Consider the following 16917-nt stretch of genomic DNA (forward strand, 5'->3'; position numbering starts at 1 on the left):
TTCAACTCTAGTGAAGGCAGCAGATTCCAGATATAACGCTCAGTCTGGTAGTGGTAGCATGATGTAATTATTTGCATGGTCGTCTTAGTGCAGTCCAAGAATTACTAGTGTATCTCCCAGAATAAGCTCCATAATTGAATTGCAAGAAGTCTATCTCATTATTTTCCCATCAGGAAGAAAAACAAAATTACCCTGAGATTTGTAAAACATAAATGCCCATGATTTATCATAGTCAATAAAGAAAACATAAGGTGTAATCTTAGTTAACAGAACCCAACATTGTAGGAGGGGAATTGGTCCAGGAAATATTCCAAGAATAATGGCTTGAGTTTTGGCACAAAGCTTAGAGCACAAGTCAGTTGGTCAACATGACCTGGGTTTTGGGGGTCGTTGTGTCTCCCTCTGATGCCGTATTGAAGAGGGATGGAAACCATAGAATTGCTATTGTCTCTTCCATCATATTACTAATAAGGTTGTTTCTCGCTACTAGATTCATGGGCTAATGCTGATCTTATCCATGGGGCAAGAGCAAAGCCATGAATACGCTGGTCCCTACTGGAATCCAGGAGTCAGCTCAAATGGGAAGATCACTTACTCAAGGCAGAGCTAAAACCTAATCATTGTGTTTTACAGGGAATATTGTACACCTGCCATTTCAGCCTGAAAGGCAAGGAATAATTGAAGAGGAATAAAGCAGGCAGAAGAATGGTCCCGTTCTAATCATGGAAGTTGTGAATATATTACATTTCATGACAAAGGAGAATTAAGGGAACAGATGGGAGTAAGGTTTCTAATCAATGGACTCTAAGTCAGGGAGATAATACTGGATTATCTAGGGGGACCCAATGTAATCACAAGGGTCCGAAAAAGTGGAAAAGAGAAGTAAAAAGGGCAATCAGCATGAGGTGCTGTTAAAAGGACTCAACCCATTGCTGGCTTTGAAGATGGAGGAAGGCGGGCATGAACTGAGGAATGCGGGCAGCCTCTGGACGCCGGAGAAGACAAGAAAACGGAATTCTCCCTCTCATCCTCCAGAAAAGAATGCAGCCCTACCAGGACCTTGAATTTCATCCAGTGAGACTCACGTCACACTTCTCACCTCCCAAACTGTAAGATGATAAATCTGTTTTGTTTTCAGCCGTGAAGTTCACGGTCATCTGTTACAGACGCAACAGAAAATAACACAAGTTGCACAAAAGGAACCTGAGGGCGTGAAGACTGAGATTAAGACAAGGACGAGGGCTTTAGGACATAAAGAGTTGCCTTTATAGGTGCCCACTTGTGGAACAGAAATTGTCCGGAAATGAACAAAGGGATTCAGAAGCTATGAGGATGAGCTCCTGGCGATAGTGTCACCGTTGCAGGCTGTGACGGCCTGGAGACCCCAACTCAAACGAAACCGCGACATTACCGATTAAGAAATCAGTGCCCTGGTAAACCGTGGTATCTGAGGGGGTTAAATATGTTGCCTACGTGCCTACTCTCTTTTCTTTCTGTGGAGGAATGTGTGCGGTAGAAAGTATTATTGATGACTACAGAAAAGTAACATGATCTGTCACGATTGTGGTTATTTACTTCTGTCTGTTAAGACTGATTTTTTTTTTTCCCCACTACACATCCTGATGTTAAGTATCAGGGGGGAAATTACTATTCACCAAAGGAGCACAAAACATCTAACTAGCTTAAATTGCTCTGAATAAGAAGTCGTGTGATCTAGAAATAATAACGTGGCTATAAAAAGCCAGTCACTCCACCACATAGAATTCCTCGTATTCAGAAAATAAACACATTGCACAACAAATTAGATCAAGGTTCCTATAGCTGTAGTATGATAAACAGTCAATAAAAATACTGCCCTAAGTTTTCTTCATGAAAATATTCTCAAGCCAGTTAAAACAATTGAAAACTCAGAAAATCCTGTGTCCCTCTCCCACCCCCCCCCACCTCCAGTGCTTGCAAATCTTCTGACTGTAATTGTGAAAATAAACAAAAAAGAATAAGTAATTCTAATCACTTGGGAAACAGCCCAACATACTTGCAAAGAGGCAACATAAAGTTATATTCCTTTCAGTGCACTCAGTACCCTTTTAGATAATATATGCTATTTGTCCAAATATGCTTTAGTCATGGGGAGAAAATGAAAACAAAACAAACAAAACAAAACCCCACTTAGTTCTCCAACTGGTTTTTTAGCCATACAATATAAAATACTTGATGACTTGGAAAATCAAAACAACTAATAATTTACATTTACCAGTTCCCATCCAAATGTTTGGCATTCCCTATTTGAAATCATAAGTTATAGTTTCATATGCAAATCACAATTTTAGAGATTAACTTACTCTCAGGAAAGCTGGAGCAAGAATCTAGAAACAGTTCATCCACAGGTCTCTGCATGTCCTGGAGAAGAATTCACATTCCTTTTGAGTCACTACTACATCATGCTTTTAATTTCATGTTTATTGTGAATAGTTCCGTTTTAGAATGATTTCCGAAAAGGATTATGGTCTTAATTCAGCCAGGCTGCCAAAAACTCTGGGGCTCACATCACATGGTGACTTCTTTGCTGTTTTCCATTTCTTTGTCTCCCAGCCAGCAACTCAGCAGGGAGTTTGTAGTTGCAGATGGCTGGCTGGACATATCAAAACATTAGGAGCCATCAAACCAAAGAGAATCTAGTCTTTCTCAATTAGCTTTTTCATACAAGGCCCTAATGGGAGAGTGGGCCCCCGGTACAGACAGTTCAGAGAAAAGCAGGGCAGAGAGAGGTAGAAAAAGAAAAGATTAAAAAAAAGATAGCTATCAATATAAAATCAGGTCAGAAAGTAACTCAAAACACTCCACTTTAGTTCTTAAAACCTAGGTATAGAAATATGGCAATGAAGCCACGCAATTTTTTCAGGGTAAAAACCATGAACTCTGAATTTGTATCTGCATTTCAGTTGCATTGCATGCAAGGCAACCACAGCATCTCTCCTGGAGTGCAAAGCAGGCATCTTTTCAGCAATATCACGTAAAAGCACTTGCATTCCCAAGATATATACCGGCTTGTTCTTTCCATAACAAATCCCAGCAAACAAACCACTTTCTCTATAACCAATTGCTGGCTTTGAGTAGGTCCAGTTTTCCATATTTTTCAAGACACATTTTTAACAGGTGAGAGTTGCCATTCTATCTTCTTTGAGCATTTCATTTAAGCTGAAGACAAGGCAATTCCAAAACTGCTTGTAATGCATAGAGTTTGTTTTTTGGCTGAAAAAGAAAAGTGAAAAAGGGCCACTCTCTTTCTGCTCGCCCTAAGTCTGCTCCGTGCCTCTGCGCTGTGATTGCTTTCTGAATACACAACTGAAGGAGGAACAATGTGCTGTGTGTGCAATTCTTAAATCGAATGGACTCATCTGTGTCCCACTGTCTACGGTAATTACATGAAATCTTCTTCACCCACTTCCCATCCCTCCACGTTTATTCAATAGCGTGTGCTCTTTTGCTAACTGTGAGTTCGGAAATTGCTCAGCAAGCAAAACAGAAGCAGATCGAACTCATGAATGCTTGAACCTGTCAAACTTAAAAAACAAAACAAAAACCAAAACTTCTGAGTGTTTCTGCATGTCTGTCGTCTTCTGTAGAAGATACAAAATTATCACATTTAATAACATCGCCCGCATTTTGTAAACAGAGAATATAATTGAGGAAATGCTTTTCAGTAACTTTTTTCCTAGAAGAATTTTGTATCAAGGATGAAGCTTATGCCTCTGGAGCTCGTGGGCTCCTGGACTCTATTCTCTTTTTCTTTTTTTTTTTTTTCATTGAAGCGGAGTTGACACACAATGTTGCATTAGTTTCAGGTGGACAACATAGTGATTCGACAAGTCTATGTGTTATGCTGTGCTCACCATAAACATAGCTACAATCTATCCATACAACCCTATTATAATACCACTGACTGTATTCCCTAGGCTGTGCCTTTCATCCGCATGACTTATTCATTCCATAACTAGAAGCCTGTCCCTCCCACTACCCTTCAGACACCATTCTTTTCCTTCAAAATGTTGGCTTCTTCCTCATGTGCCACGCTGTAATCTCTGTACCACTATAACAGAGCAAAGGCACTCTCACTAATCTTTTCAACATGTCCTCGATGAAGCCATATGTCCTCACTCGTCTAAATAAGCTTTAGAACCCGCTTGCCGATTAAAAAAATCATCCTCTTGGGATTTTAAAAACAGAATAGCATTGATTTTATGCAGAAGATCATTACTAAGCAACCACATATGGCACTTACGACGTGCAGGGCACGCTTAAATATTAACACGTTTAATCCACATGATAATCTTATCAGGTAGGCGCTATTATAATCACCCCCATTTTACAGATGAGAAAAACGAAGCCCAGAGAGTTTAAATGACTTGCCCAAATTCACACAGCTGGTGAGTAGCAGATCCCGGGTAAAATACTCAGACCTTCTCCAATTTGTAGCTTAAATAACAAATGCTATGATGTCTCATTTGTGTGTGTCTCTGTTCCCTCAGTGATTCTCACTTTAGGTACATACATTTTCATAATCTGCCTCACTTTTTGCTTCATACATTTTGCAACAATATTATCCAGGGCCAGAAGCCTTGTAGATTTCATACGGTGTGAAACAGTCCTTTGAATTCTTTCCCTGCTGCTTGTACAGAGTTCTTAGCTCCATGGATTTATGTGCAGCCTCAACGCTGTGTGTGAAAGCAGAAAAAAAACCTAGTTTGCAAAGGAGGAAGAGTGGAGCCACCCAGCAGCTTGAGAGGGGGGAGGGAGGGAGAGAGAGACAGACTGAAAACATCTGCGTGTTTCCCAGGAACTTTGCTGTTCTTGCTTTTTGTCCTTCCTCAGACCCAGCTGTGTGGCTGCAATTGGGCTTTGGCAAATACTATCCAAAAATTTCTCTTGTTTTTTTTTAAGTATAAGAAACATATTCTACTTGGTCCTGTTTTGTGCTCTCTCGCTCTCTCTCTTTCTCTTTCTTTCTGCATTGAAACATCCTTTGTATGATATATTCCTGCCCTTGTTTTTTTTTTTTTTTTTAAGATTTTTATTTATGTATTTGACGGAGAGAGAGAGACAGCCAGTGAGAGACGGAACACAAGCAGGGGGAGTGGGAGAGGAAGAAGCAGGCTCCCAGTGGAGCAGGGAGCCCGATGCAGGGCTCCATCCCAGGACTCTGGGGTCACTCCCTGAGCCAAAGGCAGACGCTTAATGACTGAGCCACCCAGGCGCCCCCTGCCCTTGATTTTTACTTGCATTTGCATTTCTCAGATATATTTTTACCTACCTCTGTCATCTGCCTACAGGATGTCTCTTGAAGCAGTATAACTTTATTTTTCTTTTCACCTAGTCTGTAAATCTACTTTCTGTGAGAGATCCAAGTCCCTGGAATAACCAAGTCATTTTGTCCAGTCATCTCATTCTACAGTCTCCAAACTAAGCTTTACTGTGGTTTCCCTATTTCTCCATTTCTATACTGATCATGTTTTTTTCTCTGTTCCTCTTCTTAGGTTCCCCTTGTCCTTTTCTCCTCTCCTGTGGAAAGCCCATGGGTGAAAACTTTCTAGTCTTTCATTCTACTAGTGATCACCCTTACATGTGACAAACATACTTGAACCTGCCTTACTCTGGCAGGGGGGAAAAATCAGCCTAAGTCTCTATCTTTCCCCCATGACCTGTTATTTCCATGTCCATATGCCACCCTCTATGGGACAAGTCCGCCAGGATATTTGGCCTTGAAGCCCAAGCTTTACTCCTTACAAGTGATGCAATGCTGGGCAAGTGACTCACCCAGGAGCCTCAGTTCCCTCACCCATAAGATACAGAGGATATGATACTATGCAATATGGTCTTTTAGGATTTGAAAATTTAGAATTTGAGGTAGGATTAAAGGAAACAACACATGTAAAATATTTAGCACGTACCAAACACTGAGTGAGCACTCAATAAATAGTAGCAATTACACTCTCCACAGCCTTGGCAAAACTGAAAATTATAGGTGTTTTTTGTTTGTTTGTTTGTTTGCTTTACTTAGAGTATAATTAACATAGAGTATAACATTACTTTCAGGTGTATGTTATAATGATTCAATGATTCTATCCATCACTCAGGGCTCATCCCAGTAAATGTACTCTTAATCCCCTTTGTCTAGTTCACCCACCCCACCCACCCACCTGGAAATTATTGGTATTTTAAAAAATTACTAATCTGATTGATTAAAAAAAATACTACCACCTTGATGACTTAACATACATTTCTTAGGTTACTTGTGATGTCAAGCATATTTTAATATAATTTCTGGCCATTCGTATATTGACTAATAAATCTGTCCTTTCTTCTCTACCTATATTTCTATTTACTCTGTCATTCCAGATTTTTTGTTTATGCTTTTGTTTTTGACCACGACTGAAAGTATCTTAAATTATTTATTTAAAAAATAATGTTATTGCCTTCTCACATGTAGTTTTGCTGATAAGTATGCTTATCTAACTCTGATTTTCATTAACTTAAGGTATTTCGTTGTTCTTGCTAGGTTATTTTAGGACTTTCTCGTTAGTGGCAAATGTATGAAATTTCACAAAAGTGTGCCTAGGTGTATGTTTTGGTTTTTGGTCCTGCATGGCACTCTGTGGCCACTTGCAATCAAAGAACTTGTGTGTTTCGTTTTGTTTTGTTTTGAAGTTCTGGGATATTCTCAGCTAATATTTTGGTCCAGTATTGCTTCTCTTTTAGTCTTTCTATTCTTTTTTCTTGGAAATTTATTAGGTATTTGAGACCGATTTTCTTTGTCTTACCTTTTTCCTATCTACTGTCTTAAAACTGGAAAGTAATCCATTTTCACGCCACATAAATCTCTTCGACATACAATTTTTATTATGTCTCTCCCATTGCTGCCTTCACAGTGTCCTGGCTTCTTTGCAAAAGTACACAAGGCTTTTATCATCTGGTCACTGCTTCTCTCTCCAGCCTGCCTTTGCCTTAACCCTCCCTCCAACCCTAGACATACTTAAACATGATTTTTTAAATTTATTTTTATTTTTATTTTGAGAGAGAAAGAGAGAGCATACTCAAGCATGCAAGCAGAGGAGAGGGGCAGAAGGAGAGGGAGAGAGAGAATCTTAATCAGGCTCCACCCTCAGCACAGAGCCTAACACGGGGCTCAATCTCACAACCCTGAGATCAGGACCTGAGCTGAAACCAAGAGTCAGACGCTTAACCAACTGCGCCACCCATGCACCCCTAATTTTTTTTTAAACGAATGCATCATATTCTCATTTACCTCTGTTTGCTCTCCTGGAATCAACCCCTCCTCTCAACGGGCCTTCCCATAATGACCTTATAAATGATCGTTGGAAGACCTAGTAGTTATAAGTAATAATTCATGACTATCCTTCTAATTCTTACTTGTCCTTCAGGTCTTGGGTCTGACTTCTCCTCCCAGAGGAGCCTGCCTGACCCTCGTACCATGTGGGTTAGATGCCCCTCTCAGGGGCTCCTGTGGCACCCTGTACTGCTACGGTAGTATGTACCTCACCATACTCTAACATACTCACCTCTCTCCCACCATAGACTGTAAACGTCTGAGGAGTATCACAGAAGCTTCACTATGGTTCATATCACAGAGCCTAGCACATGGAAGTTGCTTAATACATATATTTTGAGTGTTAGATGTATGGTGTTGGTGTGAGATAGGGAAGCAAAAACAAACAAAGCTATGATGTATTCTTTCTAGAAGCCTGGTTATGGAAGAAAGGCCATTGGTTGGATGGTAGCCAAAATGAGTTGCTTGGTTCAAGAGTAGGTTTTTGTTTTGTTTTTTTAAAGGTGGTGTTTAGAAGGGAAAGTAAGAAAGAAAATGCTGAAAATCCAGGAGAAATCAAGTAACAAATGGAGCATTGCTTTCTCTTGGTGGGAAGAGGAGAGAGGACTGGGTCAGAACCAGATGACAGGAGAGTCTTCCACAGGAGATGGGAGAGTTTCTTTGTCACAAGAAAAAAAGGAGGGGAAAGAGAGGGCTGAGTAAATTTTTAAATACAATAACACAAAGTAAAGAATTCACCCCATGAGAGTTAAGATTTATTTTTCTGTGAACTGGAAGGCAAATTCTAAGAACCGACGAACAGACGTGCTTGGCAACTGAGGATGGTATTAGGAGTCTTGAAAGGGAAGAATGGAAGTTTTCCTTAGACGTGTTAGTAAGTCTCAAGTCATGCTGAGAGCCCTGCAGAGGTTGGTAGGACTCCGTAACACAGAAGGAAAATATGTGAATATGTGAAGTTTGCCTCTGAACTGATGCTCTATATAAGATATTTTCGAAAGTTGTTTACCGCTGATTAAAATCATTAGTGAATCAAAAAAAAAGGATCAGTGGCTACTGAATCTGATAAATCATGAATTAAAGACTTGAAAATGCTTAAAATGAGCAAGCAAGAAAAGACATAATTACCAAACAAGATGAGTTACTCAAACTCAGGACACAAGCCTCAGCACTAGCAGCTCGGTGACGAAAACAGCAATACCAAAAGTAAAGGTATCGTTGAATCTTGTAACATTTTTGCTCTTTCATTCTTTCTACAAAAGGTAATTTGCCTAATGTATAATTAAGCATGACTTCATATTTTTACTTATATTCACCAATTTTGAATTTAGGAAGTCGTCGGGTCTATACAAGTTTCTCCCTTCTTTTTACTTTACATAAGCCTGTTAAGCCCGGGGCTTTTTGAACATTACCACCAATTATAAGTACGTCATTACAAGCTATAGATGGATTTGCAGAAGCTGCACACGCACAGCTCACTGGGTTTGAAAGAACTAAGCAATACGACATTGAATTTCTCTTTGACTTTTGTAGACAGTGGGGGAATATCTCAGGGCGGTATGTGAAAAGGAGTTTGTTAGCCATGGTAGATACCAGTGTCAGCGCAGCAAATCTGAATGGAGACGGGAATCCCAGCTCCTTCTCTCTTATCAATGAGGAAATCCAAGCCTCAGTCCACAATATTTTTGGTTGCCAATCTTTCCTTTAAGTATTTTTTAGATATTTGATTAAATCCATATATGCAGAATTTTGCAGGAACTTTTTTTCCTTCACAGCAGTTATTTACTATTATATAAGAAACTCAGATGCTCAGCCTTTTTGTAAAAGATAGTCAATGAGAACAAAATTAATTTGTTGAACAAAATCAAACAAAAATCTATTCTGTTACTGAAAAATATTGCTTATGATGTACAATTATTGTTTTTCTAAACCCACCCCGGGAGTACTTTTGCAAGTTTCCCAGTCTGCTTAGTGTAAAACTTAAAAAGCTGGAGGAAATGTTGGGCCAGTTATCTTTTAATTGATTGTTTGCACCAAGAGAGCACATGGTATAATTTTAAACGACAACCACAAGATTTCTACCCGTTGCTGGACTATGCTATTGTGTTTGTTCCCTCAACAGAGACATAAAATGGATGAATAAAATAGAACAAGAATTCAAAGAAAAATAAATATCCAGATGTCAGAAATGAAACAGTAATAAAAAAGCTAAAACAAGATTGTGATTTTAAGCCAGTTAAGTTTTAGGTGGTTTGACAAAGGCTGATTGGTAAGGCAGCTAAAATATAATTCATGTGTAAGGATAAAAGAGTCACATCTTTAAACAAAATCTGGGATTCCCCTTTTAGAGATATGACTGAAAGAACTGATAGATACCCTCAAGAAGAAAAACACTAAAGCCAGAAGGAAGTAGTTGATTGTTGAAAACTAATAAATATATTAGTTAAACTAAATAAATATTGATTGTGCAACATAATGGTGACAGTGATTAATTTGTGTTTGGGGTGGGAGGAAGGTGTTAGTTACAACAGGGACTAAGATATCAGACAGCAATTATATGGGAGAAGCAGGAGAGATGATCAGAATTAAGTTCCCTTGAAATCTTTTTGTTCAGGATGAGGACAGAAATACTGATTAACTTTAAAAATGGATTATCCAATATGGTAGCCACTAGCTCCAGGCAGGTATTCAAATTTAAATGTTAAGTTTTAAACCAATAAGATTTAAAATCAAGTGTCTTTACCTCTGACAGTCGTCTTGCTTCTAACAATAATGAAAAGCTAAGCAAACTGGGGGCTCCTGGGTGGCACAGCGGTTAAGCATGTGCCTTCCGCTCAGGGCGTGATCCCGGCGTTATGGGATCGAGCCCCCCATCAGGCTCCTCCGCTATGAGCCTGCTTCTTCCTCTCCCACTCCCCCTGCTTATGTTCCTTCTCTCGCTGGCTGTCTCTATCTCTGTCAAATAAATACATAAAATCTTAAAAAAAAAAAAAAAAAGCTAAGCAAACTGAAAATCAATGATGTTTCCTGGACCTCTCAGAGATCGAGGCTTCAGAGCAAACCCCAGCCTCGAGATCTGGAATCATAGGAGTCCAAAAGCATTGAGGGACCTACCACTTCTTATGACTCAGACTTTTATTTGGGTCCCCACTCAAATATGCTTTCTTTCAAGGAACTAGTAATACTCCCAGATGTGGAATATGCATTCCCCAAATCCAAATAAAGCAACCAAATGCTGGGCTTCTTATTCGGTCCTAGGGGTAAGGAAAAAGTCATTTGTGGAATATCCCGGGTGGCTTCTACCCAGGTTGTTCCTAAGAATGTTATCATTAGGGCAGGTCCTTGGACCTTTGCTGGATTTATTAACCAGTCTTGGTTGCATAAATGTAAATCACCACTGCATTCAAATCCATCCCCAGCCTTCTCTTAGTTTCCAATATTATCATGTCATCAATGTGGGGCATTACTACCCTGGAGACCTGTATCAGGACCACATCCCTTCTGACCATAAGCTGTTGAGTTCAGATGACCCATGATGGCACAGTGACTGTGAACTGGGATCCTTCCCACGTGAAAGTAAACTACGGTTAGGTCTCTTCCAAGATTGAGATACAGAAGAAAGCATTTGGAAAAAAAAAAAAATCACTGGGGACCTGCTGTATTTTGTGGGTGGTTGAAACTGTGTCTGGAATTTATTTAAGCCTCCATGGTCCACTGTTAGTCTCCATGAGCTATAAGACTTTTCCACAGGCCACAGAGGGCTATGATACAGAGAACTCATTGCTGCCAGCGTTCCAGCTTCTAACATATCATCGATTAAAGAGGTAATTTATTGCCCACCAGGTATTCTGCATTGTTTTAAATTAACCACGTGTATAGGCTTGAGAAATTCTAGTGGTCCCCATTGAGCGTGTCCAATTAAGACTGGCCTGAGGGCGGACTTTCAGGCCTTCTATTTACAATATTAGGTAGGGAAGTAATTGCTAGTCCGACATAATCTCCACCCAATTAATACAGTCAGGTAAAGGAAAACCAACCACCTCACATAAAGTTTGCTCAGAAATCCCAATTTTCATCTAAACTTTCACCTTAACCCCATCAACCTTTTAATCTCCATATCTTCCATGATCTAAATTAAGCCACCTTTAGGTGTCACCAACAGGTTTCAAATCACAGCACGTTGACTCCTGTGTTAAGGAGTCCCCCAAAAAGTTTCTCCTCCTCTCCTTCCTCTCTCTGGCCATTTTATCTACACATGTGCCTATGGCCTTGGGTCCCCACCAGACTGGGCCAGAAGACCCTGGCCTCTCCTTCAATATTTACTTTGATTAATCTGCTTACCCTATACCTCAGGCAATTATGGGTGGCGTTTCTCACATAATCTTTGCTCTCTGGCTTTTTAAATTCCTCCAAAGTGGGGTAAATGGACAGAACCTGTTTGGGGCCTGCTAGTGATGGGGGACCCACGCGGAGTTTCCCTGGTGCATAAAAGCTTCAATAATGCCTGCATCAACACCTATGTTTCAACACCATCCATGTCCACCACATCCATCCCTTTTTCAATAATCATCTAAAAACGTCCTTACTGCTGGGTGGAGTCCATTGACTCTCCTTTCCGTCTCTCCCATTTTTTTTTTTTTAAGATTTTATTTATTTATTTGACAGAGATAGAGACAGCCAGCGAGAGAAGGAACACAAGCAGGGGGAGTGGGAGAGGAAGAAGCAGGCTCATAGCGGAAGAGCCTGATGCGGGGCTCGATCCCATAACGCCGGGATCACACCCTGAGCCGAAGGCAGACTCGCTTAACCGCTGTGCCACCCAGGCACCCCTCTCCCATTTTCTTTTTAATTATTTTGGTGACCTTGGTATCAGTAAGATCCAAATGAGGAAGCTAAGGCAGCAACTCTGATAAAGCTTCCCAGACTGCTCGATGTTGCAAGAGTAATGTCTCATGGGGTGCCCACGTAACAGGGGCCCCCTTAATCACAGCATTTACCATAACTGGTAATGGGCATATTCAGTGGGTGAATATCCTAGTTACTATAAAGCCAATCCCACACGGCTTGCCTGCAAAGCATGTCAGCTGCTTCATCTGAAGTGTTCCACTTGGCAGTTATAGGGGGAGTTGGGCAGTCTTCCATCTCAGGTAAGCATATCTTATGGTGGCTTTTGTCCAGTTCACCAGGAATCCCTCAGGAATAATCTTCTGTGTGTCTGGATCACATATAACCATCTGTGATTGTTCAATGGTGGGTTCCAGATCCTGTATCAACCCAGACATGCTCTTCCACTCTGAAACATTCAAAACCAAAGACAGACCCCAAATTAGTTACTCTCGTAGTCCATTTTGGTAGAGATTCCTCAGGAAGCTGATAATTTGATCCACAAAATGAGACATCTCCTTCACTTTATACCCCCTGGTTTTAGTAGTTTTTTGGTTTTGCCCTCCATCCACCACAATGACTACCTCTTTGGTGAGGTACCTTCCTGGCATAATTTTTCCCTTTCTGAGCAGCTTTGAGGCTAGTGGCCAAAACTCAGACTGACCCAGATTTGAAATTGTTCCAACATCAAGGTCCAACTCAGAACTCTTATTTTAGCTATTACAGATAATAATAGCCAAGAGATTGTATCGTGAACATGCTTATTATTTTACGTTTCCTTGCATATTGTTGGGTCTACTCTCATCTCTAATTCATTGGTAACTTGTACTCTTAGTAACTGATCAAAGAGCAGCAGCAGTTTTATGCTCTGAGTGACTAGGTAGCCATCCAGAGACCAAGGGTTCCTCATCCCTGCCCTCCATTCTTTCTGATCCCAAACCACGTGTTTCCATGACCCAGAGCAGTTCTAGCAAATTCCACTTCACTGACACCAAATGTCTAGGAAAAACTGTTTTTTCCTTTGTGTTTTCCTTTGCTCTCATACTTCACTTCTGGACACCAAATGTGTGGCGGTGGTGTTTTCTCCCCCTCATACTGCCCAATTCTCCAACATCAGCTGGGTGTCCTACAATTTGATTTACCTGACACTATCTGTCTGGAGTTAGCATCAGATCCCACCTGTTAATAGCCCTGTCTTCCAAGATTGGCTCTGCTTCAGCTGCCAATCACAAGTCCCATGTCGTCTCTACTTCTGACTTTCCAGCTATAAATGGGGTTCCCATGACCCCCCATCCTTGGGTTTGACAGTTTGCTAGGACAGCTTACAGACCTCAGGGGAACACGTACTTATGTTGACTGGTTTATTATATAATAAACAATATGATAAAGGATCCAGGTGACTAGCCAGATGAAGATACATGGGATAAGGTCTGGAAGGGTTCCAAGCACAGCAGCCTCAGTCACCCTGGAACTGGGATGCACCCACCTTCTTCCTAGCATATAGATGTTCAACAACTTGGACGCTCTCTGAACGCAGTATTTTTGGAATTTTTATGGAGGCTTCATCAGATAGGCATGATTGGCTATCAACTCAATTTCCAGTGTTTCTCCCACCTCTGGAGAATAGGGATGGGGCTGAAAGTACTAAGCTTCTAATAATGGCTTGGTCTTTCTGGTGACCAGTGCTGATCCTGGAGCCCACCAGAGTCTGCTCATTAAAACAAAAGATACTTCTATCATCCAAGGGACCCCCCCCCTCAGGGCTTAGGAGCTCTGTGTTAGGAACTGGGGTCCAAGACCAAATATTAGAAGGAACTGGGGGCAGAGACTTTTCTTTCATTTCCTTTCATTTCCATTCCTTTTCTTTTCTTTTTATGCAAGTGAATACAGAGAATTGCAGCCAAGACCAGCTTACCTGAAACAGAAGCCAGTAGAGCCATAAACTAGGAACAAACACCTTAAATGGTAATTCTGATGATTTGCTGAAGTGAGAAGGACAACGTAAGAGTAGGACATTCCTGGGGTCAATAGTGCTAGAGGGGCCAGGAGCAGATGCATGTAACTGAAGGAGGGCAAACGTCATAGGCCTGGAAGGCTACATCTACTGCTTGAGATCTGGAACTAAAACGAGGGCAGGAGGGAAGAGATCCTCTGACCTCTTTCCTCTTCTACCTTCACATCTATTGTTGCTTTTTCCTGTTGGATTGGTCAGACCCAATTGGAAGCCAACCATGAAAGTGGGGAATTGGTGATGCAGTCCACAGTGGTCAGTCTGCCTTGGAAGGAGTATAGTAGGAAAATAATGAACAAAACCAGCAAGGTCCTGTCTACAACAGAGTTAGAGATGATACAACTATTCTTCCTCTTGAAAAAAATCCTTTCTTTTGTTTTATTCTGATCTCTTTCCCTTTTCATACCCATTTATCTGCTAGATATATGGGTATCTATATATTCTTGAATATATTCTTAATAAAAACCCAAGTTTTCAAAAACACCCATACTATGATGGATTTAGCAAACCATGTCCAATTTAATCTTTTAAAATATGTATACATCTGATATTGGTTATTCAGTACTTTGTAAACATATTTCTACAACAGTTCAGAAAATTTATAATTTATAATGAATATAAGCAAAGATTTCATCATATTACATCATATTATATAACCATATGGGAAATGGTTATATATGTTGTGATCTTGTACAATTGAGCAAGACAGGAGACTTTATTGCTTGAATTTTAGAAATAATTTAAACCCAACTCTCATGATGATATGAATTTGCCTTTACAGGGCACTAAAGTATCCTGAATAAACAGTAAGCAATTGATTATTTATCATGGATTTGGAAACATAATATTTTAGATATAATTATGATATGTAATATATGCAGATAAAATAATTATATGAAAAATGGATTAGAAAAAGATCAAAACACAAAAAAATAAATGAACAAAAAATACAAATAATTAACACAAAATAAAATACAAACTTATAAAACTGGAACTTCACCATAAGTTTAAAAGTAAATTAAAACAATTTCAACGTTATATCAGCCAATATGCACATACAGTTAAGAAATTATATATACTGCAATGATTCCACCTCTGTAAAAGATATACTAAAGAAAAAAGAAACTGATTTTTTTTTTTGGTATGGAAAAAGTGTGGTGATTCTTTCATTCAATTTTATTCAATTTCTATGTTTTTCTCTGTTATACAAAAATTCTTCAATGAGCATAACAATATGTTTTAAGTTATATAACATATCGCCAAAAAAAACCCCAAAAAAGGCATCAAGAATACTACTTGGTCTTCAAAAAATTTTCTCCTGATATTCAAAATGAAATAGCTATTATTTAAGGAAAAAATTAAATTACATGTAACGCTCATACACATTTTTAAAATTTAGGAATACAAATGATTTATGCCTGCATGTGTATAGATATAAAAACACATATACATACGTAATAAGGAAATGATTTAAAAAGAGCAGTAAATACAGCTGACCCTTGAACCACATGGATTTTAACTGCACAGATTCACTTCTACATGGATTTTTTACTGTACAATACAGTACATGTACTTTTTCCTTATGATTTTCTTAATAACATCGCCTTTTCTCTAGCTGACATACTGTAAGAACACAGCATATAATACATATAACATACAAACTGTATTCATTGACTATGTTTTTGGGAAGGCTTCTGGTCAACAGTAGGCTATTAGTGGTTAAGTTTTGGGGGGAGTAGAAAGTTATATGTGGATTTTTGACTGCACGGAGGGTTCGGCACCCCTAACCCCTGTCTTGTTCAAGGGTCAACTATACACAGAAAACTACTGATGAGCTGATGAGGGAGATCAGAAACCCCCACAATCATGAAAGAACATTCAAAATCTTCAAAATCTGAACACATGCTCCTTATTTTCACAAGATATGTTTGAATGCTTTTCCAAAGCACGTGCTTGTTCATGGGTGAGTCCAATGGACTCCTCACTTTGTGAATTTCAAAACAATTTCCGAAAAGGCTTCAGAGGAAGACTCTTGGGTTTTACTTGTGTTTTAAAGCAAACTCATAAACCTGATACTTCCCAAAGGTGTGCAGCAATCTTGCAGCTTCTGGCTCTTGAGTAAACCCCTCATATATTTCTGCCAGGGAATCGCTTAGTAAATGTCATATTTCAAAGTGATAGCCATGTTTGAAGTTGTATTTCAAAAAATTCCAAATTTGTGGTTTTATTTCCACAATACCTGGTATCTGGTCTTTAAGTAACTTTATTAATACTTTGTATTGACTTTATCACATATTTTCTATCATTCTTAAATTTAAGGGGAAGAATAGTTTTGATATTTATTCATTTGTTAACCAAATATACAAAATACACCCTGACATCGATGTTGATGATTTTTAAAATTATATATACTGCCAATTGTTACATATACCATCAGCTTATATGATGCAAAGAATTGCTAGGTTTGAGCTTTTAAAAGTCGTCTGAAGGAGAAAGGAGTTCCCATCTCATGGTTGTATCAATTTCTTCTTCAAAATTTCCCAGCTCCTGCTCCTTAGAAAGCTCTAAAAATACCTAAATAGGAGACATCACAGAAGGAAAAGGAATTATCAAGTTGTTTATTGTCTTCCAAATAAATAGAAAATATGCATGTTACTTTCATGTGAAATTTACAGGAATG

At 39.4% G+C, this 16917-nt stretch overlaps 2 protein-coding genes across 10 annotated transcripts in view; both read right to left on the reverse strand.

The window, feature by feature from the left end:
* ABCA9 (ATP binding cassette subfamily A member 9) overlaps positions 1–14583 on the reverse strand; it is a 72379-nt gene extending 57796 nt beyond the window's left edge. For 2 of the 8 annotated variants that reach the window (XR_004619795.1, XM_019806366.2), the window contains exon 1: positions 2343–3271. The gene's annotated coding sequence lies outside the window, so the exon portion shown is untranslated. Of the gene's footprint in view, positions 1–2342; positions 3272–12410 lie in introns of those variants that run through there. The other 6 variants (XM_019806364.2, XM_002925632.4, XM_034641179.1 and 3 more) reach the window with 5 other exon arrangements.
* Positions 14584–14734: 151 nt separating this feature from the next.
* Positions 14735–16917, reverse strand: part of ABCA6 (ATP binding cassette subfamily A member 6) — a 70882-nt gene continuing 68699 nt past the window's right edge. For both annotated transcript variants that reach the window (XM_034641182.1, XM_034641181.1), the window contains exon 39: positions 14735–16811. In XM_034641182.1, the coding sequence (XP_034497073.1) occupies positions 16710–16811 (102 nt within the window). In that variant the 3' untranslated portion in view covers positions 14735–16709. The remainder of the gene's footprint in view (positions 16812–16917) is intronic.

Source organism: Ailuropoda melanoleuca, chromosome 13 (assembly GCF_002007445.2).
Source record: "Ailuropoda melanoleuca isolate Jingjing chromosome 13, ASM200744v2, whole genome shotgun sequence".
Lineage (NCBI taxonomy): Eukaryota > Metazoa > Chordata > Mammalia > Carnivora > Ursidae > Ailuropoda > Ailuropoda melanoleuca.